Here is a 27,999-nt window from a genome sequence, read left to right on the forward strand (position 1 = left end):
GAAGTACCTAATCACAGATCCACGTAAACAGCATTTAAAAATAACTCTTAAAAAATTCTTCAACAAAAAAATGCCTTCAGATTGGGTCGATATTTAACATTTTATTTTTCTCAGGGAAGGATGATTTTGGACAAAGTAAGTATTTACAAATATATTTTCAGACTTATTTAGTTGTTCTCTGTGACACTTGTGGGGAAAAATAACGTCTATATATGTATATATATATATATATATATATATATATATATATATATATATATATATATATATATATATATATATATATATATATATATATATATATATATTTGGGTAACATTTTTAGGGTAATTCTAAGTATGTACAACTTATCACGTTTAGTTTAACCGGTCAAAAGCTAAGAGGCTATGATTATTTATCAGATTTTAGAAATATGCCGAGCGATGGCCTCTTTTATTCTCCAAAAATCATGTAGTTCACAAAAAATACTACCACTACTAACAACTGACCGCAGCCCCAAGCCGCCTGAGGTCCACATAGCTGACCAAACTCCTCTTCCATCCCAATCTATTCAAAGCCTCCCTTTACACCCTCCCAGGAAGTTCCCATTTCCCTTAAATCCTTTTTTCTACATTCTTCCACACTAAGAGTGGACGCCCTGCTTTTTATTTAGCCATAGACAGTTGGCCAAAAGAAGAATCTTTGGCTATCTGTCATTGCTCATCCGCAAGACGTATCCTAGCCGTGTCAATCTTTTTGTCTCATTATAGCCCTAGAAAGCAGGATTGAATCGCACTTACGTACAGCCTACTGTTTGAAATACGATCTGTCAGTCGGTTGCCCAAAACAATCCTTATGCAATTTCCCTAAAAAAAAATCCATCAGCTTTTTTCCATTTTCTGGAGCACCCATGCTTCAAAACCATATTTAACTACTACAGCTTCCTACACTAAAATCTAGTCTTCATATCCTTCTTATCCTTCCTTATCCTTTCTTTGCCTTCTTATTCTTCCAAACTTTTTTTCAACTGCAAAAACACCCTGAGCCTTGACTATTCTACTTTTAATATCTTCACGGAATACATCATAGGTATGAAATACATAAACATTTCTTTTAAAGTTTTATTTTACAAAGCTGATTTACTCCATATTTGATAAAATTATGCCAAGTAAAATATGATTGCGCATCAGCTATTTTGTAGGTGGGCCGGTGGGTTATTGTATTAGTATGCGAGGAAGGTCTACCTGATGCATCAGAAAGTGCATTTTTATGCCCAAATTTTCCAATAGTTCGTGGGCCTTCAAATAAATTTAAAAGAAGGCCTGACTGGGGAAGAGAGATTAACCTTTAACCTACCTTCAATTGAACTAAGTTTGGCCAAGGTGTAGTAAAGTAATAAATCCCCCTTTATTGCAGAAGAATGTTTTCATTGCAACATTGAAGATCATATTCATTTGCTTATTTTTTACATATTAAACCGTTCGCCATAACAAACTGTAACTAAAAAGTGAGTTGTACTAATAAAAACGAAAACCGTAAAAGTTAGTCTTGAATGCAATATTAGCAAAAAGAAAATAATAAAAAATATGGTTTCGAAATGGTTTGCCAATTAAGTTTGTACATGAAATTATAAAAAAAAATTACAAATTAAACACTATAATAATAAAAAAATGAACAGCCAAAGTCTTCTGAATCTAAATTTTCAAAGAGTTATGTCGCTTACTTTGCATACCAGTCCTAGGTAAGAATCCTTGACGAATTTCACATTACTTCAATATTTAAACTTGTTTTGAATCGATTAAACCTTGGAGTAGCTTTTTTCAATTTATAAATCAGATTTAGAAAGCCTCCAGAATCTTTATTTCAGCTTCAAATGATCAAGTTTCCACACCCTGACACATTAGACTATTCAGTTTGAATATGGCATAGCCATCTCTAACCAAAAGAGCTCAACACCATTGGCTAGAGAACTCAGCAAAAACAAAAACACATTTTTTACTAAGCTTTCAACATACAGAGCTACTGGAAATTTAAATATCAATTCGATTTGAGATATTATTAAAAAAAGATGAGCCCAAAGTTAGTAATTTTAATTAGGTTTCGCAAAATCACCAGGATATTAAAGTAAATAGAAGACCAAAAAGGATAGTTGCATTGCAAGCCAACGGAAGGATTATTTTGGTATAAAATACATAATTTCATGTCAAATTAATTTGCTTATTATTCTATCCAGTTGCTTTTTTCATGATAGCCACTCGTGTTTTGAATATTTACGCTGTGGCATACTCGTATGCAACACAATCGTATATATATATATATATATATATATATATATATATATATATATAGTACTGGGAGCCAGGCAGCTTTGCCACCGGGCCCCGGCACGCGGCAAGCTTCTATATGTGGATTCTGATTGTTGCTTGTCTTCTAACCACAGACAATTTGAGACATTTTGCTGTCTTTTCCTATTGTGATCTTGTCAAAGATATTTGATCATTAAAGTGAATTCCGATTTCTAACAATGATATCTGATAAGCTTCAAGGTTTCGGTTTTCTTTTTTCAGGTTTTTGGATTGTTTTAATCCCTTGTTAAAATATTTACAAATATTTTTGTAATTACCAGCAACCGGGCCCTGGCACTTGGCACGTGGCAGGCTTCTATTTAACCTTTTGATGTCTGAAGGTTCCCTCAGGAAAAACAAATTTCAGAATTTTTTACTATTAAAACTACAGAAGGTAGCCCTTCAGGGTTGCTATCATTGTGTGATAGTAAACGAGTTCTATTCTCGGTACTTTTCTTAGTTTATTATCTTCTGCCTTTAGGTGAGATAACCACGGTCTAAGTATATGCTTTTTGCCTCCTTTGATTTTTCTAAAGGGTTGGCATGTATTTTTGCAATTGACAACGTAATGATTTGTTCCAGAGTTTTTATTTCCCTGGCTTGGCAGAAAGGAAGGTCTGACAGTTCAAATGAAGTGTTGTTTGCATCGATATTATGAAAATCAAGGAAAGGGAGGGGCCCTAAGAAATGCGGCTCCTAGAGGAACCATCCGTCGGAAATGGGAACTTTTCAGACGACTGAACGTACATAAAGTGTGACATTCTGAGATATATCGTAACCAGTACTTTTACAGGACTATCTTATAATTTCTGATGGTTCGATCATGCTAAATAGTATCTTTAGCTCTGAGGGACCATCTCGAACAGCTTAAGCATGGGATTGCCACTGTCAATAGTAAAATACTAAACTTTCGGTAGCGAAATTACTAAATTTCGTGTAGATGCTATTAGTAAGTTTGACTAACTTCCTATACCAATATGTCATTTGCAATGGACGAATCTACATCCACTTCACCAAAAACAGCAAAAGATGAGTACTTTAAAATTATGAAGAGAATACGTTCACACACAGTTTCATTGGCACAAGCTGTGAATTTTGTTCTTTGTCCAGATGATGCTTCTGATTTGGAAGACTTCCCAAGTGAAGATGAAGACCCGTTTGATCCACAGTATGTTCCTCCTGATGAAGTTTTTGTAGAACCGCTCGAAGCTGTAATAGAAACCAGCCGAATCGAAGCCACGTCAGGATGAGACTGTGACGGTCAGGATGAGTGTCAAGCTAATGGATGTGAAGAAATATGACCACAAGCCTCAAGTATTTCTACTTCTAAACCAATTAAACGGTGAAACATTGCTCGGAGGAAAGTAGCTTGTATCCCACTAGACACTGTGGAAGGATCAGCTTCAAGTTGACCAAGAAATGAGCGGCAAGATCCCATTGGAATATTTCAGGTTGTTTTTAGACTAAGAAGTAATAAGCCACATACACGATCGGACGAATAGATATTCACTTCAGAAAGATGGCAAGAAATTAGGGTTTCTTTGGCTGACATTGATCATTCCTGGGAGCCCTTTCGTTTACTGGATTTATGAAAATGCCCTCCTATCATAGCTACTGATCAAACGAAACTCGTTACCTCGTTATAGCCGATGCTATGTCATGGGACAAATTTGAACTGATAAGTAAGTATTTGCATTTCAATGACAATGTATTGCTGAAGCCTCCAGGACAAGATTACGACAAGATTCATAAAATTTTTTCCTTGATAGAGAAGGTCCGATCCACCTTCATGAAGATACACCCAGAAGAACACCGGGTCAATGATTAGCAAATAGTTACAACGAAGCAGTGAATATCGCTGAAGCAATACAATTCGAAAAATCAGAGGCAACGCAATAGCGTTGCCCATAGTAAAGGCCATACGGCTCCAATATTTTATTGTTTAATTATTTATGTAACTTATTATTCTTTTTCCCAGAGGCACTTCATATGGAAGGGGTTGTCGTAAAAAATTCAAAGGGGGCTCATTCGATTGAAAATCGAGAGTTCTAGTGCCCTTTTTAAGGGTCAAAAGTGATTGGAAGACAACGAACACCCCTTCCACGCCCGCCATTTCCCCAAACACATCCAATCAAAATTTTGAGATAGCGTTTTCGTTCTACGTAGTTGATTTCCAGATAGAAATTATGATTTTGAGGAGGACAGCCCTCAGGGCAAGGATTGTAAGTTATGCCCTGTGGACAAATGAGGTTTTTATAGAAAGCGTTGTCGTAGAAACTTCAAAAAGGACTCATTCGATTGGAAATTCTAAAGACTAGCGTTATTTTTAATAGCCAAAAGGGATTGGAAGGCAACTAACACCCCTTCCACGCCCACCATTTCCCCAAACACATCCAATCAAATTTTGAGATAGCCATTCTGTTCAAAGTAGTTGAAGGTTCCGGAAATTTTATCTTTGAGCATGACACCCCCCCCCCCCAAAGGTCTCCAGGGCAAGGGTTATAGGTTATGCCCTGGGGGCATATATGGTTCTTATGGAAGGAAAGCTCGTATAAACTTCAGAGAGGTCTCATTTGATTGGAAATTGAAACCTCTAGTTCACTTTTTAAGCGTCAAAAAATATTAGACGGTAGCAACCCCCCCCCCCCATGCCCTTTTTTTCAAAGGTATTCGACAAAAATTTTGAGATAGCTATTTTGTAAAAAATAGTTAAAAGATCATATAAAAAAAACGCCGGTGTCGACACAACCCCCTACGCCCTGAAGGCAGGCGTTGTAAGTTATGCCCTGGGGGAATATAGGGTTCTTATGAAAGGGATGCTCGTAAAACTTCAGAGAGGGCTAATTTGATTGGAAATTGAAAGTTCTACTTCAGTTTTTGAGATTCAACAGAGATTGGAGGGCAACTAGCCCCCCCCCTCCCCCGCCCCTTTTTTCCCGAACGCATCTGATAAAAATTCTGAGGTAGCCATTAGTTAAAAATTGTTCAAAAGTCAGATAACAAAAGCTCAGGTGTCAAAACAACCCCCCAGGGCCTGGGGGCAGGCGTTGTAAGTTACAAACTTCAAAGAGGGCTCATTTGATTGGAAATTGAAAGTTCTAGTTCAGTTTTTAAGAGTCAAAATAGATTGAAGGGCAGCTAGCCCCCCCCCCTCCGCGCCCTTTTTCTCAAACCCATCTGGTAAGAACTTTGAGATAGCCATTTTTTAAAAAATAGTTCTAAGATCATATAACGAAAACTCCAGGGTTAACAAAGTCCCCCAGGGCCCAAAGGCACGCGTTGTAAATTGTACCCTGGGGAACTATCTGGTTTTGATGGAAGGGATGCTCGTATAACTTCAGAAATGGCTAATTTGATTGGAAATTAAAATTTCTACTTCATTTATTGAGAGTCAAAAGAGATTGGAGGGCAACTAGCCCCACCCACGCCCCTTTTCTCCCGAACGCATCCGATAAAAATTTTGTGATAGCCATTAAGTTAAAAATCGCTCAAAAGTCAGATAGCAAAAACTCCGATGTCGACACAACCCCCCAGGGCCCGGGGGCAGGCCTTGTAAGTTATGCTTTGGGAGAATATGCCTTGGGGCATATATGATTCTTATGAAAAGGGATACTTGTGTAAAATTTAGAGGGGGCTCATTTGATTGGAAATTGAAAGTTCGACTTCACTTTTTAATAGTCAAAAGAGATCCGAGGGCAACTAGCCCCTCCCCCATGAGTTCTTTTTCCAAATCCATCTCATGAAAATTTTGAGATAGACATTTTGTTTAAAAAAAAAATTTGTTCAAAGGTCGGATAAGAAAAACTCCGGTGTCAATAAAACCCCTCAAGGCCCGGGAGAAGGCGTTCTAAGTTATGCCCTAAGGGCATGTCTGGTTGTTATGAAAGGGATGGTCGTATAAACTTCGTAGAGGGCTCATTTGATTGGAAACTGTAAGTTATAGTTCACTTTTTAAGAGTCAAGAGATTTAAAGGCAACTAGCCTCCCCCCGTGCCCTTTTTCCTCAAACTCATCCGCTACAAATTTTGAGTTAGCCAGTTTTTATAAAATAGTTCAAAAATTAGATAACAACAAATCCGGTGTCAACACAACCCCCCAAGGCCCGAGTAATAGGCGTTTTAAACATTGTCCTGGGGGCCTATATGGTTCTTATGAAAGGGATACGCGTATAAACTGCAGAGAGGGCTCATTTGATTGGAAATTTAAAGTTCTATTTCACTTTCTAAGAGCTAAAAGATATCCGAGGGCAACTAGCTCCCCCCCCCCCACACGCCCTTTTTTCCCCAAGCCTATCCGATAATTTTTTTTAAATAGCCATTTCATTAAAAATAATTCAAAGGTCAGATAAGAAAAACGCATGTGTCGACGCAACCCCCTCCCCCACCCCCTGGCCCGGTGGCATGTGTTGTAAATAATGCTCTGGGTGCATATATCGTTTATATAGAAGGGATGCTTTTATAAACTTCGGAGAGAGTTCATTTGATTGGAAATTGAAAGTTCTCGTTCACTTTTTAAGAGTCAAGAGAGGTTGGAGGGCAGCTAGCCCCCCCCCCTCCACGCCATAAATGTATCAGATAAAAATTTTGTGATAAACATTTTATTAAAAATAGTTTAAAATTCAGATAACAAAAAATCCGGTGTCGACACAGCCCCCCAGGGCCCGAGGGTAGGATTTGTTAGTTATGCCCTGGGGGCATATATGGTTATTAGGGAAGGGATGCTCGTATAAAGTTCATAGACGGCTTATTTGATTGGAAATTGAAAGTTGTAATTCACTTTTTAAGGGTAAAAAGTGATCGGAGGAAAGCTAGCCTCCCCCGCACTCCATTTGTTTTTTTCTAAGACGCACATCACATAGAAGAAAGGGTCGTCGTATAAATTTCAAAGGGGACAAACTTTTTTCCCTTTGATATTGTAACTTTGATACCAATTTTGATACCTTGATGAAGTTTTGATTATTTTTTTAAGTTTGATTTTGAAATAAGGAATTTTTAAAAACTTGAAACTTTTTGCAATAGAGAATGAACAAAAATTAATTAAAACAATATTTCGTAAAAAGTACTTTTTAAAATAAAAGTATAGGCCACTTTAAGCTCAAGATTAAAAGATACAAATACCTGTTAAAATTAAAACTCAAAACGACCAGAAATTACTATTAAAGAATAGATGAAACCCACAACGAACAGAAATTACATAAACAATTATAGGAAAAGACACACAAAAAGTAATAATACAAATGAATAAATAGATCTTAAAACGAGTAATGCTTAGATGGAATATGAAAATCATGCTTAAAACAAACAAAAAATATTTTGCTATTAAAATATAAATGAAACTTCAAAAGAACAGAAATTAAATAAACAATCAGTGCAAACAAACATACAATTGATGCTAATCTAAATTAATAAATAAATCTTAAAACGAGTGAAACTTAATTGAATATGCAAATCAAGCTTGAAACGAGCAAAAATTTACTAAAAACAAGAGTTTGGGTAGCACCAAGAGCTGCGTCATTGGCTCTTTACTGAATACTATATGCGTCTTGAACAGTCTTGGGAAACAACATCAAATTGAATGATTGATATATAATGATATTAGCTGTTGAAAGATCCATCAGTACAAGAATTTATTTCACTCTAATTTTAGTTTTATTTTCAATCCTGTAAGAACCGGAAAAGAAAATATTTGTAATATAATTCGTCTTTTATTTACAGTTAAGGAAGGGGGCAGTATCCAAACTCTTGTTTGTAGTGAAACTAACTTCGTCTTGAACAACTTTAGAAAGAACTAATAAATTAAACAGAATATTTGATGTATAATGATATTAGTTGCTAAAAGCTGATCAGTTCAAAATTTTATTATAATTTTAATGTTTATTTTCAATGTTAAGTACAAAACGAAATATTTGTAATAAAATTGGTTCTCAGTAAAGCGCCAATGACGCAGTAGGTTTTAGACTTTTACACAGAGAGAAGGAGGCAATACCCAAATTCTTGTTTGTAGTGATTTTTGTTCGTTTCAAGATTCATTTTTATATTCAATTTAAATTTCACTTGCTTTAAAATTTATTTATTAATTTACATTAATATCTATTGTATGTTAGTTTGCATTGATTGTTTATTTAATTTCTGTTCGTTTTAAGTGTAATTTAGATTTCAATAGCAAAATATTTTGTTTTTGTTTTAAGCTTTATTTTCATATTCAATCCAAGCATTGCTCGCTTTAAGACCTATTTATTCATTTATATTATTACTTGTTATGTTTTTTCCTATGATTGTTTATCTAATTTCTGTTCGTTTTCGGTTTCATTTATTCTTTAATGGTAATTTCTGGTTGCTTTTAGTTTAAATTTTAACAGGTATTTGTGTCTGCTGAGCTTAAGTTTAAAATGGCCTCTACTTTTCTTTAAGAAACTTATTTTCCGGAAAGTTTTTTTTTTAATTTATACCAAATAAGTGGGGATACAAGTTCATCTAAAGAGCGGAAAAAAGTGGATTTGTTTATGACTTAGAAATAGACACTGGCAAGGGATAAATTGTGATGCAAGCGATTTTGGGGCTGGTGCTGATTTTTTTCTCCGACTTGCAAGGGGAGTCCCAAACCACATGTACTAGAAACTATTTTACAATAATGGTTTTCTTCACTGGACCTGGCCCAGACCCCAAATTACAAAGGTATATTTACAATGGCTACAGTTAGGGCAAACCAGTTAAAAGGTCTGATTTGGAGCTAGATATCAAAATGAACGCGCAAGGGAGAGGGTCGTATGACTGGCGGGTAATAACGCAGTCGAATGTTGTAGTAGTGAAACGAAATGATGATAAGCCGATTCGTTTGATATCAACCTAGGAAGCTGTGGATCCTGAAGGTACCTGTGACAGGTGGAATAGCAAGTGAAAAGAGCATATAGAAATAAAGAGACCACACTGTATGAAGGAATATAATTGCTTTATGGGTGGCGTTGATCTTGCCGATATGCTGATAGAACTGTGCAGAATTGACTTAGTCTCGAAACAAGTGACACATGCAAATTTTCTTATTATTGTCTGACCTATACATTGTAAATATATGGATCCTGTATTGCAGGTACATGTATCGCAGGTAAAAAACCCCGAAACTTGCAGCAGACAAAAACTGACGTTGCACGCGCTTTACTGTCTGACGCATCTTCAGCGACACCTAAGAAAGGTAGACCACTCAACAAATCTCTATCCCCCCCCAAAAAAAGTATAGCTGCCACCCATCAGATTCGATGAGACTTGACGGCCAGAAGCACTTTCCAGCGTGGATAGACAGCAAACAGAGATGCCAAGCTTGTGTTCAAATCCACTCCTGTGAAGGGGCTTCGTGTTCACGCCAAACAGAAACTGTTTCTGTTTTACAACACTAACTAGGTGACAAGTGGCAACTTACTGTTACTGCCGAATGTTGCCTGTGGGAATCATTATGTAGTTTCTTCACTTTCATCAATAAAATTATTTTCTTGACATTTTCGTCAAGATATGACCTTAAATAAAGCACACACACAAGTGTGGAATTTTTTCTCCCTTCTTTCAATATTCAGGCATCAGAGGGTTAATAAGAAAAATCAGTGTTAGTCAGCGGCACACCAAAAGTTTTGGCGGCGCTCCCGTTTCCTCTAAAACTCAGCTTTTCGCCGCCGAGAAAAAACAACGGAGCGTCGGGGTCCACTGTTCTTGGACACTTTGTTTATTGCGTAAAATTGCAGCTGTAAGAAACTCAGGAAATTCCTTTATTTAGTGTTTCCAATTATGCCAATATTAAAAAGTAACCTCTATTAGGGTAATCATTAATCTGGAAACCATTTTAATATTTCTTTCCAAAATTCATTTGCCCAGAGTTTGTTTTCGAAAATATAAACTTTTGTTCATTTTTTTTTTCAAATGGCAGATTGGCACTAGAGTTTCTAGCAAAGCGGTAAATTTCAAACATTAAGGGCAATATCTATTTAAAGTATACCCAGGAATTTTTTTGGTAAATATTTACCAAATACTAATATTAAGTTACGACTAAAGTGAATGTACCACTCAATGCTTTTTCTTATGCTCTTTATGAATATAACAATCATTTTTGTCAGAAATGAATTTTAGCCCCCACCCTTACATTACCAATTCAGGGTATATATTTGCACATTATGGGGGTGGGGGTAATGTTATTTCTGATGTAAATGAAAGGTAAGTTCAAACTTTGATATTTCTTCTGCTTAAATAAAGTACAACAAAAGTATTTTCAGCTTCCCAACTTTGACCAATCCCAATTCATGAGGGTTCAAAGATCTGTAAATACATGTCTTAAATTTAGAAGAAACCCATTGATATGGCTGAAAGTTTGGTAAATTTTTAGCAGTTGATATTAATGACTTACAAATAAAGTGAACATATCACTCAATGCCTTTTTTAGTACTTATCCATTATATGGGCCTTTACAAGGAAACCAGTCATGAAAAACCCATTTTTGACAGGTTAATTCAAGACACCACTATAGAGTAATGGAATGCATAGCATGGTTTTTCTTTAAATATACAATATTTAAAGTTTTGTTATTTTGGGTTTTGGGGGGGGGGTGGTGGGAAGGTACCTAGGTTAGGTTATGTATTTAATATATGCAATGCTTTAAACACCCCCCCCCCCTAATGTGAAAATTTATAACCCAAATTTGTTTATAAACTATTATATATATATATATATATATATATATATATATATATATATATATATATATATATATATATATATATATATATATATATATATCCTATTTTATTTTACTTCATTAGCATTAACCAAACTTGACTTTTTAGAAAGGCCCATATAATGGGAAAGTACCCCTTTTTTATGCTCTTTATGAATATAATAATTGCTTCTATTGTAAATTCAAATTTAACCCCCCCCACCCCCCTAATGTGGCAACAGCAAAGTTTTAAATAACAAAATTCATATCTATTTTTGTTGACAGCATTTGAAAAACTTGAAAAACTAGGAAAATGTTTTGTATTTGAGTTGCCTAATAAATGAGGTTTGAAATGTTATAAACAAGTTTTTTGGAATATGTTACTCTTGAACAACTTATTTATAAACTAGTGATATGTTTTTAACCACTTTTCAATAACTTATCTAGTGTTGATAACTTCTTTGTATGGTTACAATTTAGGGTATATATTTGCACTTTAATGGGGTGGGTGGGAAAATTTGAATGTGTAATAGAAGCAATTATTATATTCATAAAGAGCATAAAACAGGCATCAAGTGATTTTTACACTTTATTTGAAAGTCAATAATACAAACTGCAAAAAAATTGCCTAAAATTTTACTCAAATAATAGAAATTACATTTTCAGAGCTAAAACAGAGAAAAAGAAACTGAAAGTTAACATATAATGTAGTTCTGTCAAAATCCCAATAGGTATAACCTGTCAAGTAGGTACATTTGTAAGATTTAGAAATCAGAAGAGAGCTAACATAGAAGCTTGGCAATACCTTCCTGAAGTATGTTTTTGACCCTGGATTCATTAGCCTACCATAGAAAGGGATAACTTTAAACTAAAAATTGTGAAAAATCCACATCATTTTGTGAAATTTTTCTTTAAACAAGTATTTTCTGAAAAATATTTTTAGCATTGGGGAATCACATCATTCTGCCTCAAATAGTAACTATCCCAAACTTCCAGTCTTCATGTTGTGAAAGCTATACCAACCCTAAAAATCTGTTCAAAGTTACCTCTAGGGTTGTTTAACTTTGAATGCTAAAAACTTTGATTGGTAACTTTGAACAAGAATTAGAAGAGTTTGAAACTCATATGGCATTAAAATTCTAGTCCAAAATAAAACTTGTTTATTGAGAGAAACACAATATTACTTTGTAAATAAAAAGCAAAGAAAAGTCAAATTAGTGAAACATCAGATGATCAAATAAAAATCTTGTTCCATGAGAGTTGAGGGGCTGAAAGATCTCCCTCTGTCTGGTCTATATGGATCAATGCTGAGTCAATCACCCTGTGAAAATAGATGGATCTATCCTTGTTTTTCTGATGGCATGGCATGTTTAGCAAGATGTCAGAAGAAACTCATAAAATGCTTAAAAATACAACCCATGAAGAACTTTTTCCTGAATCAACTTCTATCCATGCTGCCTTTTGGGTAATTTGAACCTGTTTTGGCTGCTGCCCCACTTGACATAGTAGAAGGGTTAGTTCTTGCCAATTCAACTCTTTCATTTCAGACTCATTCTTGCATTCTGATATGTCAGTCATGCCAGACTTAAAACTTAGATCTTGGTATCCCTGATGCTCTTTCCCAGTGCAAGACTAAGACATTTATGTGTGAAATTCCACACTGATTTTTATTATCTGATGGCCTGCAGGAAATCCAATAAAACTTTGCTGACACTGTCCACAACCTCTTGAGGAGTTCACTGGTTTGAAAGTAGATGGTCCTGGACAACTCAGGAGTGTGATAAGTACTTGGCAAAGCCATTCTTCAGACTGTCTTTCCATTTGATAATACACTTTCCATGAGTCTTTTCTTATTGTGCTTTTTTTTTTGGGTTATCAATTTTGTAATAATCAAGCATTTCCCTCAAAGACAAATATCAATAGGGTTAAATTTAATGAAAAAATGAATAAATATAATGTTACCAACAAGTCAAAGCTGCCCAAAGTTAGATCTAATATACGTTTTGTGTTTGCCCAAACTATTTTGTCAAATAAATTTATACTTTTATGTTCTCATTAGTTTGATATTTCAACCAAGGGTTTTCAACATATGTGCTCCCAAGGGGTGATAAAAAAAGAACAGGAAAATGATGAGGGAAAGCTCCTCTTTGTCTATGATAAATGAAAAAAGTATCAGTACTAAATATCAGTATATGTATATTAAACTGACAATGCACATTCTTTTTTTTTTCAAAAAATCCAATAAAACTTTGCTGACACTGTCCACAACCTCTTGAGGAGTTTGCTGGTTTGAAAGTAGATGATCCTGGACAACTCAGGAGTGTGATAAGTACTTGGCAAAGCAATTATTCAGACTGTCTTTCAATTTTATAATACACTTTCCATTAGTATTTTCTTATTGTGCTTTTTTTTTTGGGTTATCAATTTTGTAATAATCAAGAATTTCCCTCACATACAAATATCAATAGGGTTAAATTTAATGAACAAATGAATAAAGATAATGTTACCAACAAGTCAAAGCTGCCCAAAGTTAGATCTAATATACGTTTTGTGTTTGCCCAAACTATTTTGTCAAATAAATTTATACTTTTATGTTCTCATTAGTTTGATATTTCAACCAAGGGTTTTCAACATATGTGCTCCCAAGGGGTGATAAAAAAAGAACAGGAAAATGATGAGGGAAAGCTCCTCTTTGTCTATGAGAAATGAAAAAAGTATCAGTACTAAATATCAGTATATGTATATTAAACTGACAATGCACATTCTTTTTTTTTTCAAAAAAATCCAATAAAACTTTGCTGACACTGTCCACAACCTCTTGAGGAGTTTGCTGGTTTGAAAGTAGATGGTCCTGGACAACTCAGGAGTGTGATAAGTACTTGACAAAGCCATTCTTCAGACTGTCTTTTCCATTTGGTAATACACTTTCCATGAGTCTTTTCTTATTGTGCTTTTTTTGGGTTATCAATTTTATAATAATCAAGCATTTCCCTCAAAGACAAATATCAATAGGGTTAAATTTAATGAACAAATGAATAGAGATAATGTTACCAACAAGTCAAAGCTGCCCAAAGTTAGATCTAATATACGTTTTGTATTTGCCCAAACTAGTTTGTCAAATAAATTTATACTTTTATGTTCTCATTAGTTTGATATTTCAACCAAGGGTTTTCAACACATGTGCTCTCAAGGTGTGATAAAAAAAAAGAACATGAAAATGATGAGGGAAAGCTCCTCTTTGTCTATGAGAAATGAAAAAAGTATCAGTAATAAATATCAGTACATGTATATTAAACTGACAATGCACATTCTTTTTTTTTTCAAAAAAATACAATAAAAATTTGCTGACACTGTCCACAACCTCTTGAGGAGTTTGCTGGTTTGAAAGTAGATGGTCCTGGACAACTCAGGAGTGTGATAAGTACTTGGCAAAGCCATTCTTCAGACTGTCTTTTCCATTTGATAATACACTTTCCATGAGTCTTTTCTTATTGTGCTTTTTTTTGGGTTATCAATTTTGTAATAATCAAGCATTTCCCTCAAAGACAAATATCAATAGGGTTAAATTTAATGAACAAATGAATAGAGATAATGTTACCAACAAGTCAAAGCTGCCCAAAGTTAGATCTAATATACGTTTTGTGTTTGCCCAAACTATTTTGTCAAATAAATTTATACTTTTATGTTCTCATTAGTATGATATTTCAACCAAGGGTTTTCAACATATGTGCTCCCAAGGGGTGATAAAAAAAAGAACAGGAAAATGATGAGGGAAAGCTCCTCTTTGTCTATGAGAAATGAAAAAAGTATCAGTACTAAATATCAGTATATGTATATTAAACTGACAATGCACATTCTTTTTTTTTTCAAAAAAATCCAATAAAACTTTGCTGACACTGTCCACAACCTCTTGAGGAGTTTGCTGGTTTGAAAGTAGATGATCCTGGACAACTCAGGAGTGTGATAAGTACTTGGCAAAGCCATTCTTCAGACTGTCTTTCCATTTGATAATACACTTTCCATGAGTCTTTTCTTATTGTGCTTTTTTTGGGTTATCAATTTTATAATAATCAAGCATTTCCCTCAAAGACAAATATCAATAGGGTTAAATTTAATGAACAAATGAATAAAGATAATGTTACCAACAAGTCAAAGCTGCCCAAAGTTAGATCTAATATACTTTTTGTGTTTGCCCAAACTATTTTGTCAAATAAATTTATACTTTTATGTTCTCATTAGTTTGATATTTCAACCAAGGGTTTTCAACATATGTGCTCCCAAGGGGTGATAAGAAAAGAACAGGAAAATGATGAGGGAAAGCTCCTCTTTGTCTATGAGAAATGAAAAAAGTATCAGTACTAAATATCAGTATATGTATATTAAACTGACAATGCACATTCTTTTTTTCAAAAAATCCAATAAAACTTTGCTGACACTGTCCACAACCTCTTGAGGAGTTTGCTGGTTTGAAAGTAGATGGTCCTGGACAACTCAGGAGTGTGATAAGTACTTGGCAAAGCCATTCTTCAGACTGTCTTTCCATTTGATAATACACTTTCCATGAGTCTTTTATTATTGTGCTTTTTTTTTGGGTTATCAATTTTGTAATAATCAAGCATTTCCCTCAAAGACAAATATCAATAGGGTTAAATTTAATGAACAAATGAATAAAGATAATGTTACCAACAAGTCAAAGCTGCCCAAAGTTAGATCTAATATACTTTTTGTGTTTGCCCAAACTATTTTGTCAAATAAATTTATACTTTTATGTTCTCATTAGTTTGATATTTCAACCAAGGGTTTTCAACATATGTGCTCCCAAGGGGTGATAAAAAAAGAACAGGAAAATGATGAGGGAAAGCTCCTCTTTGTCTATGAGAAATGAAAAAAGTATCAGTACTAAATATCAGTATATGTATATTAAACTGACAATGCACATTCTTTTTTTTCAAAAAAATCCAATAAAACTTTGCTGACACTGTCCACAACCTCTTGAGTAGTTTGCTGGTTTGAAAGTAGATGGTCCTGGACAACTCAGGAGTGTGATAAGTACTTGGCAAAGCCATTATTCAGACTGTCTGTCCATTTGATAATACACTTTCCATGAGTCTTTTCTTATTGTGCTTTTTTTTTTGGGTTATCAATTTTTTAATAATCAAGCATTTCCCTCAAAGACAAATATCAATAGGGTTAAATTTAATGAACAAATGAATAAAGATAATGTTACAAACAAGTCAAAGCTGCCCAAAGTTAGATCTAATATACGTTTTGTATTTGCCCAAACTAGTTTGTAAAATAAATTTATACTTTTATTTTCTCATTAGTATGATATTTCAACCAAGGGTTTTCAACACCTGTGCTCTCAAGGGGTTATAAAAAAAATAACAGGAAAAAGATGAGGGAAAGATCCTCTTTTTCTCTGATAAATTAAAAAAGTATCAGTAATAAATATCAGTACATTTATATTAAACTGACAATGCACATTCTTTTTTTTTCAAAAAAATACAATAAAACTTTGCTGACACTGTCCACAACCTCTTGAGGAGTTTGCTGGTTTGAAAGTAGATGGTCCTGGACAACTCAGGAGTGTGATAAGTACTTGGCAAAGCCATTCTTCAGACTGCCTTTCCATTTGATAATACACTTTCCATGAGTATTTTCTTATTGTGATTTTTTTTTGGGTTATCAATTTTGTAATAATCAAGCATTTCCCTCAAAGACAAATATCAATAGGGTTAAATTTAATGAACAAATGAATAAAGATAATGTTACCAACAAGTCAAAGCTGCCCAAAGTTAGATCTAATATACTTTTTGTGTTTGCCCAAACTATTTTGTCAAATAAATTTATACTTTTATGTTCTCATTAGTTTGATATTTCAACCAAGGGTTTTCAACATATGTGCTCCCAAGGGGTGATAAAAAAAAGAACAGGAAAATGATGAGGGAAAGCTCCTCTTTGTCTATGAGAAATGAAAAAATTATCAGTACTAAATATCAGTATATGTATATTAAACTGACAATGCACATTCTTTTTTTTCAAAAAATCCAATAAAACTTTGCTGACACTGTCCACAACCTCTTGAGGAGTTTGCTGGTTTGAAAGTAGATGGTCCTGGACAACTCAGGAGTGTGATAAGTACTTGGCAAAGCCATTCTTCAGACTGTCTTTTCCATTTGATAATACACTTTCCTTGAGTCTTTTCTTATTGTGCTTTTTTTGGGTTATCAATTTTATAATAATCAAGCATTTCCCTCAAAGACAAATATCAATAGGGTTAAATTTAATGAACAAATGAATAAAGATAATGTTACCAACAAGTCAAAGCTGCCCAAAGTTAGATCTAATATAATTTTTGTGTTTGCCCAAACTAGTTTGTCAAATAAATTTATACTTTTATGTTCTCATTAGTATGATATTTCAACCAAGGGTTTTCAACATATGTGCTCTCAAGGGGTGATAAAAAAAAGAACAGGAAAATGATGAGGGAAATCTCCTCTTTGTCTATGAGAAATGAAAAAAGTATCAGTACTAAATATCAGTATATGTATATTAAACTGACAATGCACATTCTTTTTTTTCAAAAAAATCAAATAAAACTTTGCTGACACTGTCAACAACCTCTTGAGGAGTTTGCTGGTTTGAAAGTAGATGGTCCTGGACAACTCAGGAGTGTGATAAGTACTTGGCAAAGCCATTCTTCAGACTGTCTTTCCATTTGATAATACACTTTCCATGAGTCTTTTCTTATTGTGCTTTTTTTTAGGTTATCAATTTTGTAATAATCAAGCATTTCCCTCAAAGACAAATATCAATAGGGTTAAATTTAATGAACAAATGAATAAAGATAATGTTACCAACAAGTCAAAGCTGCCCAAAGTTAGATCTAATATATGTTTTGTATTTGCCCAAACTAGTTTGTCAAATAAATTTATACTTTTATGTTCTCATTAGTTTGATATTTCAACCAAGGGTTTTCAACATATGTGCTCCCAAGGGGTGATAAGAAAAGAACAGGAAAATGATGAGGGAAAGCTCCTCTTTGTCTATGAGAAATGAAAAAAGTATCAGTACTAAATATCAGTATATGTATATTAAACTGACAATGCACATTCTTTTTTTTTAAAAAAAATCCAATAAAACTTTTCTGACACTGTCCACAACCTCTTGAGGAGTTTGCTGGTTTGAAAGTAGATGGTCATGGACAACTCAGGAGTGTGATAAGTACTTGGCAAAGCCATTCTTCAGACTGTCTTTCCATTTGATAATACACTTTCCATGAGTCTTTTCTTATTGTGCTTTTTTTTTTGGGTTATCAATTTTGTAATAATAAATCATTTCCCTCAAAGAAAAATATCAATAGGGTTAAATTTAATGAACAAATGAATAAAGATAATGTTACCAACAAGTCAAAGCTGCCCAAAGTTAGATCTAATATACGTTTTGTGTTTGCCCAAACTATTTTGTCAAATAAATTTATACTTTTATGTTCTCATTAGTTTGATATTTCAACCAAGTGTTTTCAACACATGTGCTCTCAAGGGGTGATAAAAAAAAAGAACAGGAAAATGATGAGGGAAAGCTCCTCTTTGTCTATGAGAAATGAAAAAAGTATCAGTACTAAATATCAGTATATGTATATTAAACTGACAATGCACATTCTTTTTTTTTCAAAAAAATCCAATAAAACTTTGCTGACACTGTCCACAACCTCTTGAGGAGTTTGCTGGTTTGAAAGTAGATGGTCCTGGACAACTCAGGAGTGTGATAAGTACTTGGCAAAGCCATTCTTCAGACTGTCTTTCCATTTGATAATACACTTTCCATGAGTCTTTTCTTATTGTGCTTTTTTTTTGGGTTATCAATTTTGTAATAATCAAGCATTTCCCTCAAAGACAAATATCAATAGGGTTAAATTTAATGAACAAATGAATAAATATAATGTTACCAACAAGTCAAAGCTGCCCAAAGTTAGATCTAATATATGTTTTGTATTTGCCCAAACTATTTTGTCAAATAAATTTATACTTTTATGTTCTCATTAGTTTGATATTTCAACCAAGGGTTTTCAACATATGTGCTCCCAAGGGGTGATAAAAAAAAGAACAGGAAAATGATGAGGGAAAGCTCCTCTTTGTCTATGAGAAATGAAAAAAGTATCAGTACTAAATATCAGTATATGTATATTAAACTGACAATGCACATTCTTTTTTTTTTCAAAAAATCCAATAAAACTTTGCTGACACTGTCCACAACCTCTTGAGGAGTTTGCTGGTTTGAAAGTAGATGGTCCTGGACAACTCAGGAGTGTGATAAGTACTTGGCAAAGCCATTATTCAGACTGTCTTTCCATTTGATAATACACTTTCCTTGAGTCTTTTCTTATTGTGCTTTTTTTTGGGTTATCAATTTTGTAATAATCAAGCATTTCCCTCAAAGACAAATATCAATAGGGTTAAATTTAATGAACAAATGAATAGAGATAATGTTACCAACAAGTCAAAGCTGCCCAAAGTTAGATCTAATATACGTTTTGTGTTTGCCCAAACTATTTTGTCAAATAAATTTATACTTTTATGTTCTCATTAGTTTGATATTTCAACCAAGGGTTTTCAACATATGTGCTCCCAAGGGGTGATAAGAAAAGAACAGGAAAATGATGAGGGAAAGCTCCTCTTTGTCTATGAGAAATTAAAAAAGTATCAGTACTAAATATCAGTATATGTATATTAAACTGACAATGCACATTCTTTTTTTTTCAAAAAAATCCAATAAAACTTTGCTGACACTGTCCACAACCTCTTGAGGAGTTTGCTGGTTTGAAAGTAGATGATCCTGGACAACTCAGGAGTGTGATAAGTACTTGACAAAGCCATTCTTCAGACTGTCTTTTCCATTTGGTAATACACTTTCCATGAGTCTTTTCTTATTGCGTTTTTTTTTGGGTTATTAATTTGGTAATCATCAAGCATTTCCCTCCAATCTCTTTAAACTTGAACAAAAATACAACATCAAGTGAAACAAATTCCAGTCAAAGAAGAAATAAAAGTAGCTTTGAAGGAATTAGGAAAGGGAAAAAATTTTAAGAGTAGAAAAAACTAAGTTGAAGGGATGAGCATGATTTGCACCTTCCTGGGGTCAACACACTCAAAAGTGCTCCCTGAAGGTCTGAATAACAGAGCAAAACTCGTTTAATGTAAAGTTTAACAATTAGCCAGTACAGAACATTGAAATCTATGTTAAAGAAAGACGAGTGTAACTTTGAACAAATATTCAAAGTTACCCTGGAAAAACAAAATACTTGCAGGAAACATTGAACATTGCTGCTATCTTGAAATAATAGAATAAGGAAATTATTCCACCTGAAAACCTAACCATTTGACTTCTCAGCCATGTGAGGAATATTTAACTGAAAGTTCTAGTTTGGTTTATCTAAGTAAAAAAGAGTAACTTTTTCACAATTTTTGACAGCTCAAATTGCAAATAAAAAGCTAAACTTTTGTCTGATCCTGATTGCAAGAATTACTTACTGGTTCAGATGTCACCTATCAATAATCTAATAACAAGTACAATCAAGTAATTCTACTGCTGTTGGAAAGACAATGCTGATTGTTTGTTACTGATTTTGTTCAAAGTTACCCTTTTCAACAGTACTGAAAGTTTTATTTTCCTAACCTAACCCCTTTCCAAAATTGTAAACAGTAGCTTGTCTAGAATTGGACCAAAATAACTAAAGTAAAGGTTAAGATGAGCAGCTTTTCAGAAAGAGACAAGCTTAAACAATAGGAGAGACATTTTTAGATTGCTAATTTTATGTGCATTTTTATACTTTTTCTTTACTCATTTTTATACCCCCTTGTAATGATATTAAATGAAAAAAACAAGTTTTTTAAACTGAAAGTAAGGAGCGACATTAAAACTTAAAACGAGCAGAAATTATTCCGTATATGAAAGGGGCTGTCCCCTCCTCAACGCCTCACTCTTTACGCTAAAGTTTTTTATTGTTTTAAAAAATAAAGTTGTGAGACAGAGTCAAACTTCAGCGTAAAGAGCGAGGCGTTGAGGAGGGGACAACCCCTTTCATATATGGAATAATTTCTGCTCGTTTTAAGTTTTAATGTTGCTCCTTACTTTCAGTTTAAAAAATTTGTTTTTTTTTAATTAATTTCTGATCGTTTTTTAGTTAATGCAGCTTTTATTTTGGCTAACCGTCATTGAATAAGTAAACAAAATTTTCATAAAAAATTTACTTTTCTTTTGCTAAATGGATGTCTTTACAAATTAACTTACATAACTAACCTCTATATTTGTATATTTTTCTTCTGGCAAAAAATACAAAGTTGCAGATTTTTGCAGATATGAGCTTGAAACCTATGTAATAGGGTTTTTTAATACGCTAAATCTGACTGTGTGATTTTCATTAAAATTGATTTACTTTCAGGGGGTTTTTGCTCCCTTTTTAAAAAATCGGGCAATTTTTTTCTGGCTCGTAGCCTTTGATTAGCAACACAAAACTTAATAAAATTTATATATTTATAATCAGTATTATAAAAACATTATTTTGATAAATTTATTGACATCAGAATTACGGTTTTAAAATTTTTGATTACTATTGAGCCGTATCGCTTTTTTTTTTTTTTTTTTATTACGTATATGAGGGGGTTCTCCCCTTAGTCAATACCGCGCTCTTTACGTTAAAAGTTAAAAAAAATTTGATTCACAAACCCCTGAATCACAAACGCCATTTAATTAGAATAAATAGCTCTTTTGAAAGCACTAAAAAAAACTGTAGCGTAAAGAACGAGGTATTGACTTGGGGGAGAACCCCCTCACATACGTTATAATTTCTGTTCGTTTTAAGTTCTAATGTTGCTTCTTACTTTTAGTTGAAAAAAATTGTTTTTTTTAATTTAATTTCTGATCGTATTTTAAATAATGCTTGGAAATCCGGCGCCCCTTCATAGAAATTTCCCTTCCCCAAAGAAACATCCTCCATGGAAAGATTCTCCAGAATAACCCCCTCCTCTATCCCCCCCCCCTCCAGAAAAAAATCCTTCCTGAAATTGTCTGTATACTTCCCAATAACCAATACATAATGCTGGCAAGTCTGGCGCCCCCTTCATGGCAATTTCCCTTCTCCCATGGAAAATTCCTTCATGGACAGATCCTCCAACATAACCCCGACCCACCCTTCCCTCCAACTACCAGAAAAAAACCCACCTGAAAACTTCTGTATACTTCCCAATAACCAAAACTATATTTTAACATTGGGTAAAGTTCATAACTTTTAGCCCTCCCCCTGGGGACTTCGGGGATTAAGTCATCCTAAAAGACATATTTACCTTATTTTCGACCATGTTGAACAAAATCGCTATCTTAAAATTTTGATTGGGTGATTTTGGGAAAAAAATAAGCGTGGGAGGGGGCCTAGTTGCCCTCCATTTTTTTTGGTCACTTAAATAGAACACTAGAACTTTTCATTTCCGTTACAATGAGCCCTCCGAAGTTCTAGGACCACTGGGTCGATACGATCACCCCTGGGGAAAAAAAACAAATAAACATGCATCCGTGATCTTTCTTCTGGCAAAAAATGCAAAATTCCACATTTTGCAGATAGAAGCTTGAAACCTCTACAGTAGGGTTCTCTTATGCACTTAATATGATGGTGTGATTTTCATTAAGATTATATAACTTTTAGGGGGTCTTTCCCCCTTTTTTGAAAATCAGCCAAATTTTCTCAGGCACGTAACTTTTGATGAGTAGCACTAAACTTGATGAAAGTTATATATTTGAAATCAGCATTGAAATCTGATTCTTTTGATGTATCTGTTGGTATCAAAAACCCGTTTTATAGAGTTTTGGTTACCATTGAGCTGGGTTGCTCCTTACTTACAGTTTGTTACCACAAACTGTTTGATAACCCTAGGTTATATAAAGAAAATGAGCCTAACCCCAGAAAAAATGACGAAAATTGGGTTTTCAGTTATTAACTATTATAATCGTTGGTCCTTTATATATATATATATATATATATATATATATATATATATATATATATATATATATATATATATATATATATATATATATATATATATATATATATATATATTCTGGCCTTTTCTGGGATTTTCTGGCCAGAAAAATCAAGATAGGTTACAATTTTGACAATGTTAATTTACAGCCTTAAATTTTTGAGAATAATTACATCATTTTTTCCACAGGGGTGGTGTTTTTGTTTTTAGTATCAATGAGACATGCAAAATTACACCAAATCACAAATGACTTAAGAGCTAAAGAAAAAGGCATGGAACAAGAAACAGTAAAAATCACATTGAATTGCGAATAACAACATTGCACAACAAAATCTACTGATAACAGACCAAGCAAAATTACAATGAAATAATAGAAAATCTTAGTTCAGTGTGTGTGAGTGTGAAGGATATATAAAAGGAGGAATTGAATTCAGGTCAGAATTAATTTATTCAATCAAAATTGCTTACTTTTCACCCTAGAATGATGAATTATGGCATTTTAGTATCTGCAAAGATACACAAAAAAGAGGAATTGAATTCTCACCTGAATTTCAATTATTTTGTGCTCTGTATGGGTTGTAAAGCATAATTTGACAATCAAAGCTGATACCTAGTTGATCAAAGATTATTTTGTTGTTGAGTCACTTCTCTTGCAGGTGGTGATGCCTATTCTAGTGGTTAAGGTGGTGTATTCCAAATAATCATTGAGGCTGTGCTGTTGGACAAAGAGCTGAGTAATGCCATCATAAGCACTAAGCAAGTTGGAGTCTGATGAGCTGCCTTTCCTGAAACTGTGTTTACAGTTGGGCAAAAGATTGTTGAGCATCAGGTCTTGCATGATGCCATTGTTTAGGATACATTCCATAATTTTAAAACTTCTAGAAATGGAATTACAATTTTATTTTAGCTCTTATCTATACCCCTTTTCTGGTTTTTAACCTTAAAGATGTATAAACTTAGATTCATGGCCTACCTGTCTTGAATTAAAAAAAATAAAATTATCCAAGCAGTCTGTTTCCCTTTCAAGTGTTGGGTTCAGCAAAGTGGTTCCCAGGATTTAAGGTACATTCTTGCCCAACTCGAAATTCTGTTCAGAGCTATTATTTGTTCTCCTGGACATTTGTAAGCCTTATTAGCTCTGAGCCTGACAACACATTACCAGGTCCATTTTTGGGCAGTGGATCAATTTCTGAAATCTATATTCTCCTTGCATCAACTATCTTCAATATCACAAAGAGTTGGTGCCCTAGATAGGCAAAGTGACTTGGAAACTCTTCCTGCACTTTAATTGAAATAATAATTACACTTTAGCAGCTCTTTGCTTGCCCAGAAAGTCATTGAGATAGTGGTCTGAAATGAATATGATGGTCAAAATGGGTTTTCAAGGCACCTACCTCAACCTTTCTGGCCATATAGGATATTGACTTTGCATGAGCTTGAAAAAATAAAAAGTGCTAAAAGAATGAAACTGTTGAAATTGATAGACAGCCCAAATAAGGGTCTGAGAGTGTGTATTCAGTATAGTATATCCACTCTTTCCCTACTTTTAAGGATTGAGAAATTCTAGGAGTATCAGGCCTAACTTAAAACAAAAATTCAAGTTTTGATTAGAACCCATACATATTTCTAGAAACCACTTTGTCAAGGCATATAGCTTAAGAGAATTAGACTCTTAGCCAGACTTGTTTTCTTTTTATCTAAGTTAAGACCTGTCTTACCTACCTGAAATAACCTAAAACCATTTTAAATCCATAAAATTTGTTTTATTTGTTTTACTTTCTTCTTGGCAACCCTGTTTTACATGTGGAGGTGCTTTAGGAGAATTATCCGGGGGAAATTTTCAGCAGAGTTGGAATTTTCTGGGGTATTTTTATGTGGCAGCGAATTTCCCGCTGCCACATATATTCCCGCTGCCACATATATATATATATATATATATATATATATATATATATATATATATATATATATATATATATATATATATATATGTATATATATTAAACTGACGATTTGTGGTCATTTTTTTCAGTAAAGTGCAAATAATTTTCTGGTCTTGTGAAGGCATGGGGGTTGTTAGCCCATTTTGAGTTTGAATTGGTTATTTATTGCAGTTTCTGTTTGTTTTGAGCTACATTTATTTATTGATGATGCTTTTGTTAGTTTAACGCTTGGGAGTTTATTTGACTTTATTTCTGCTCATTTTTGGCTTAGAGGAGTTCTTTACTTTTCGTTGAAAAACTTGTTTTTATGGAATTTTTTTTAAATTGATTAAATTTAAAAAAACAAGTTTTTTCTTTATGGAAAAAAAACAAGTTAAACTTTTTTTTAAACAAGTTAAACTTTATGCTAAAGTTTGACCTTTGTCTCAATTCTTTCAGAACAATGTTGTAAGAGTCTTGTTTACCTATTCTGTTTAAAAACTAAAACTTCTTAACTCATGTTATATTAACACAAAAATAGTTACATTCCTGCCCAAAGTGACAAAAGATGCACAAGTAATTAAGTAACCCATTTTCTTAGAAAATGGGTTAGAAAGACATCAAAGTTTGAATAAAATACAAAGGATGCAAACCTACAGTACGTGACAGATTCTTGAGAGGGGTATTGTGGAGGGGGCAGCCCCCCTCAGACAGGGTATAATTTTTGCTTGTCTCAAGTTTAACGTTGCTCCTTACTTTCAATATGTAAAAAAATCTTTTTTTGTTTAATTCCAATATGACACCAAACCATGAAACAAGAATCTGTCACATAATGTAGGTTTGCATCCTTTGTATTTTATTCAAACTTTGATGTCTTTCTAACCCATTTTCTAAGAAAATGGGTTACTTAATTACTTGTGCATCTTTTGTCACTTTGGGCAGGAATGTAACTATTTCTGTGTTAATATAATATAACATGAGTTAAGAAGTTTTAGTTTTTAAACAGAATAGGTAAACAAGACTCTTACAACAACCAAAATCTTTAGTATGCCTTCAACAGTTTCTAGGTTTTGTCAACCTTTTTTAATGGGAGAAGCTACATGCATGATAATATTAGTTTCAGCTTTATCTGACCCTTATAGACGTTTTCAAAGCAAGAGAAAATTTTCTCCTGGTTAGTCAGTTGATTATGTAGAGGATCTGGAGAGTTTGGTAATTTTTGTGTCTACAAGATGTTTCTAACAAATATGTGAAGTGAGCTCATAGAGGAATCTGGACATAAAGCTTAGTCATTCAAACAGTATGTTCTCTAAGCAGGGTATCTACTTGGAGATCAATAACCATCAAGGTGGGCATAAAGTAAGAGAATGGTATTTTATTAGTAGCCATATTTTGGTCCTGTTGACTATCAGAATTGATGAACAGATGGAATAACAGTTATGCACCATATTTTTGATGGATCTTGGAAAAGATATAAGATAAGCATTAGTTGCTAAGTATTATTTATGAAAACAGTGGAATATAGAAAACAGCTAAAACTGATAGTAAATGAAAGCATGGCATAGTCGCAATGTAAACACTTAAATGGTCATAAAGGCTTTCGTGAGTCCCCATTCATTCTTTTGTCTCTAAACGTTCAAGGTATACGATGACATGTTCTCTTTAGCAAAATTAAAAATGGATAAAGATCCACCAGAGTTATCGCTGGCACACAGGGCGTCAAAACGACGTTTCAGTTGCTGAGTCTATCTTACAGGGACAAGTAGCCAACCCTTTTTCTCAACCGTACCACAGCAGGATCAATATCAAGAAGGGGGGTCGATATAGTATTATCAAGAAAAAAAGAGTGCTAATAAAGAGTGAATTCAAAGAAGTAAAACTTCTTCTGTAAATATTATTACCATGGATTAAATATATAAAAAAAACTTCTTTTTTAAATACAGCTGAATCTAAAAAAAATTAGCAAAATAAAGTGAATTAACCCAAAACACATCTATCAGTTTTCTCCTCCCCTGAAAAATTTATTTTAATAATATAATGTTTTTTGAATAACCGCTGGTGAAGGGACCCTCAAAGGGCCCAGCCTTGGATGCCTGGTTAGTGTAGATCTACATTTTAAATCAATAATGAAAATATCACAATTAAGAACTTATTATCTATTATTATACTAGTCAAAGCAGTATTTAATTGAAGTACAATCTGGGCGCCCTAGAGAGAGAGAGAGTGGTCAAAGTAACATGAATATTTCCAAGGGTGATCTTTATTCTCACAAGTGTAAAAAGGAAGTTGTTAAATCCAAATCAAAGTTTCGCCTCTCAGTTCAAAAAAATAAAGTGCAAAGGGACCCAGTCTTGAAGGTCTGCTGAAATATTTTTTACTTGTCAATTTTAATCTAATGATATATTTTGCAGATATAGTATGTCTGACGAAGAGGAAGTATCTTATGATGCAGAAGTTTCAGTTGATGACGTCATGAATTGGTATTCAGAAAGAGTTTCAGAGATATGGAATATGGCCAGTGTTTCATGCTTGGATTTAGGATTCCCTGAAATCCACGAGCAAATATTTAAAGTGAATTCAGGTGAACAGTCAAATTCATCATCAAAATTGACCTCTTTGACTTTTCCACTGGAAGGTGGACCAGGATCAGCTGCGACTACGCTTTTAACGTCTGCAACAGCATCAACAAATACCTCAGGATTAACAGTTACAGAATCAGTTAATCCTTTAGAAATCTCTTCAACAACTTGCATAGACGAAATTCTTGCAGATGATGAATTTTACATTTCCAGTGAAGATGAGTTTGAATATAACGATTCTGACTTTGAATTTAATGATTTAGAAAATCAAAATACTGGAATTGTCAATGACTCCACAAAGACAAATATCAATAGTGTTAAATTTAATGAACAAACGAATAAAGACAATGTTACCGAGAAGTCTTGATAGCTGCCCAAAATTAGATCTAATATATGTTTTGTGTTTGCCCAAACTAGTTTGTCAAATAAATTTATACTTTTATGTTCT

At 33.6% G+C, this 27,999-nt stretch overlaps 2 protein-coding genes across 8 annotated transcripts in view; one reads left to right on the forward strand and one right to left on the reverse strand.

The window, feature by feature from the left end:
• LOC148955831 (2-hydroxyacyl-CoA lyase 2-like) overlaps positions 1–92 on the reverse strand; it is a 113,186-nt gene extending 113,094 nt beyond the window's left edge. Inside the window, exon 1 of the mRNA XM_089104517.1 lies at positions 8–92. The gene's annotated coding sequence lies outside the window, so the exon portion shown is untranslated. The remainder of the gene's footprint in view (positions 1–7) is intronic.
• LOC148955833 (uncharacterized) lies at positions 13–27,999 on the forward strand. Of its 7 annotated transcripts, XM_089104575.1 has the most exons (4): positions 30–135; positions 12,563–12,799; positions 23,707–23,879; positions 27,384–27,999. In XM_089104575.1, exon 4 carries the CDS (start codon positions 27,391–27,393, stop codon positions 27,916–27,918), a length of 528 nt encoding a protein of 175 aa, XP_088960701.1. In that variant the 5' UTR covers positions 30–135; positions 12,563–12,799; positions 23,707–23,879; positions 27,384–27,390; the 3' UTR covers positions 27,919–27,999. The 7 variants fall into 7 exon arrangements, with proteins under 7 accessions (XP_088960697.1, XP_088960711.1, XP_088960701.1 ...); XM_089104571.1 differs by lacking the exon at positions 12,563–12,799 and having other exon boundaries at positions 13–135; XM_089104585.1 differs by lacking the exon at positions 12,563–12,799 and having other exon boundaries at positions 13–135; positions 23,707–23,806.

Source organism: Artemia sp. Qi Xiang Cuo, chromosome 2 (assembly GCF_049724085.1).
Source record: "Artemia sp. Qi Xiang Cuo chromosome 2, ASM4972408v1, whole genome shotgun sequence".
NCBI classification, from domain to species: domain Eukaryota; kingdom Metazoa; phylum Arthropoda; class Branchiopoda; order Anostraca; family Artemiidae; genus Artemia; species Artemia sp. Qi Xiang Cuo.

What these genes read in the sequence shown, in the direction of transcription:
- LOC148955833 (XM_089104571.1), top strand. Translation starts at nt 27,391, where the DNA reads ATGTCTGACGAAGAGGAAGTATCTTATGATGCAGAAGTTTCAGTTGAT.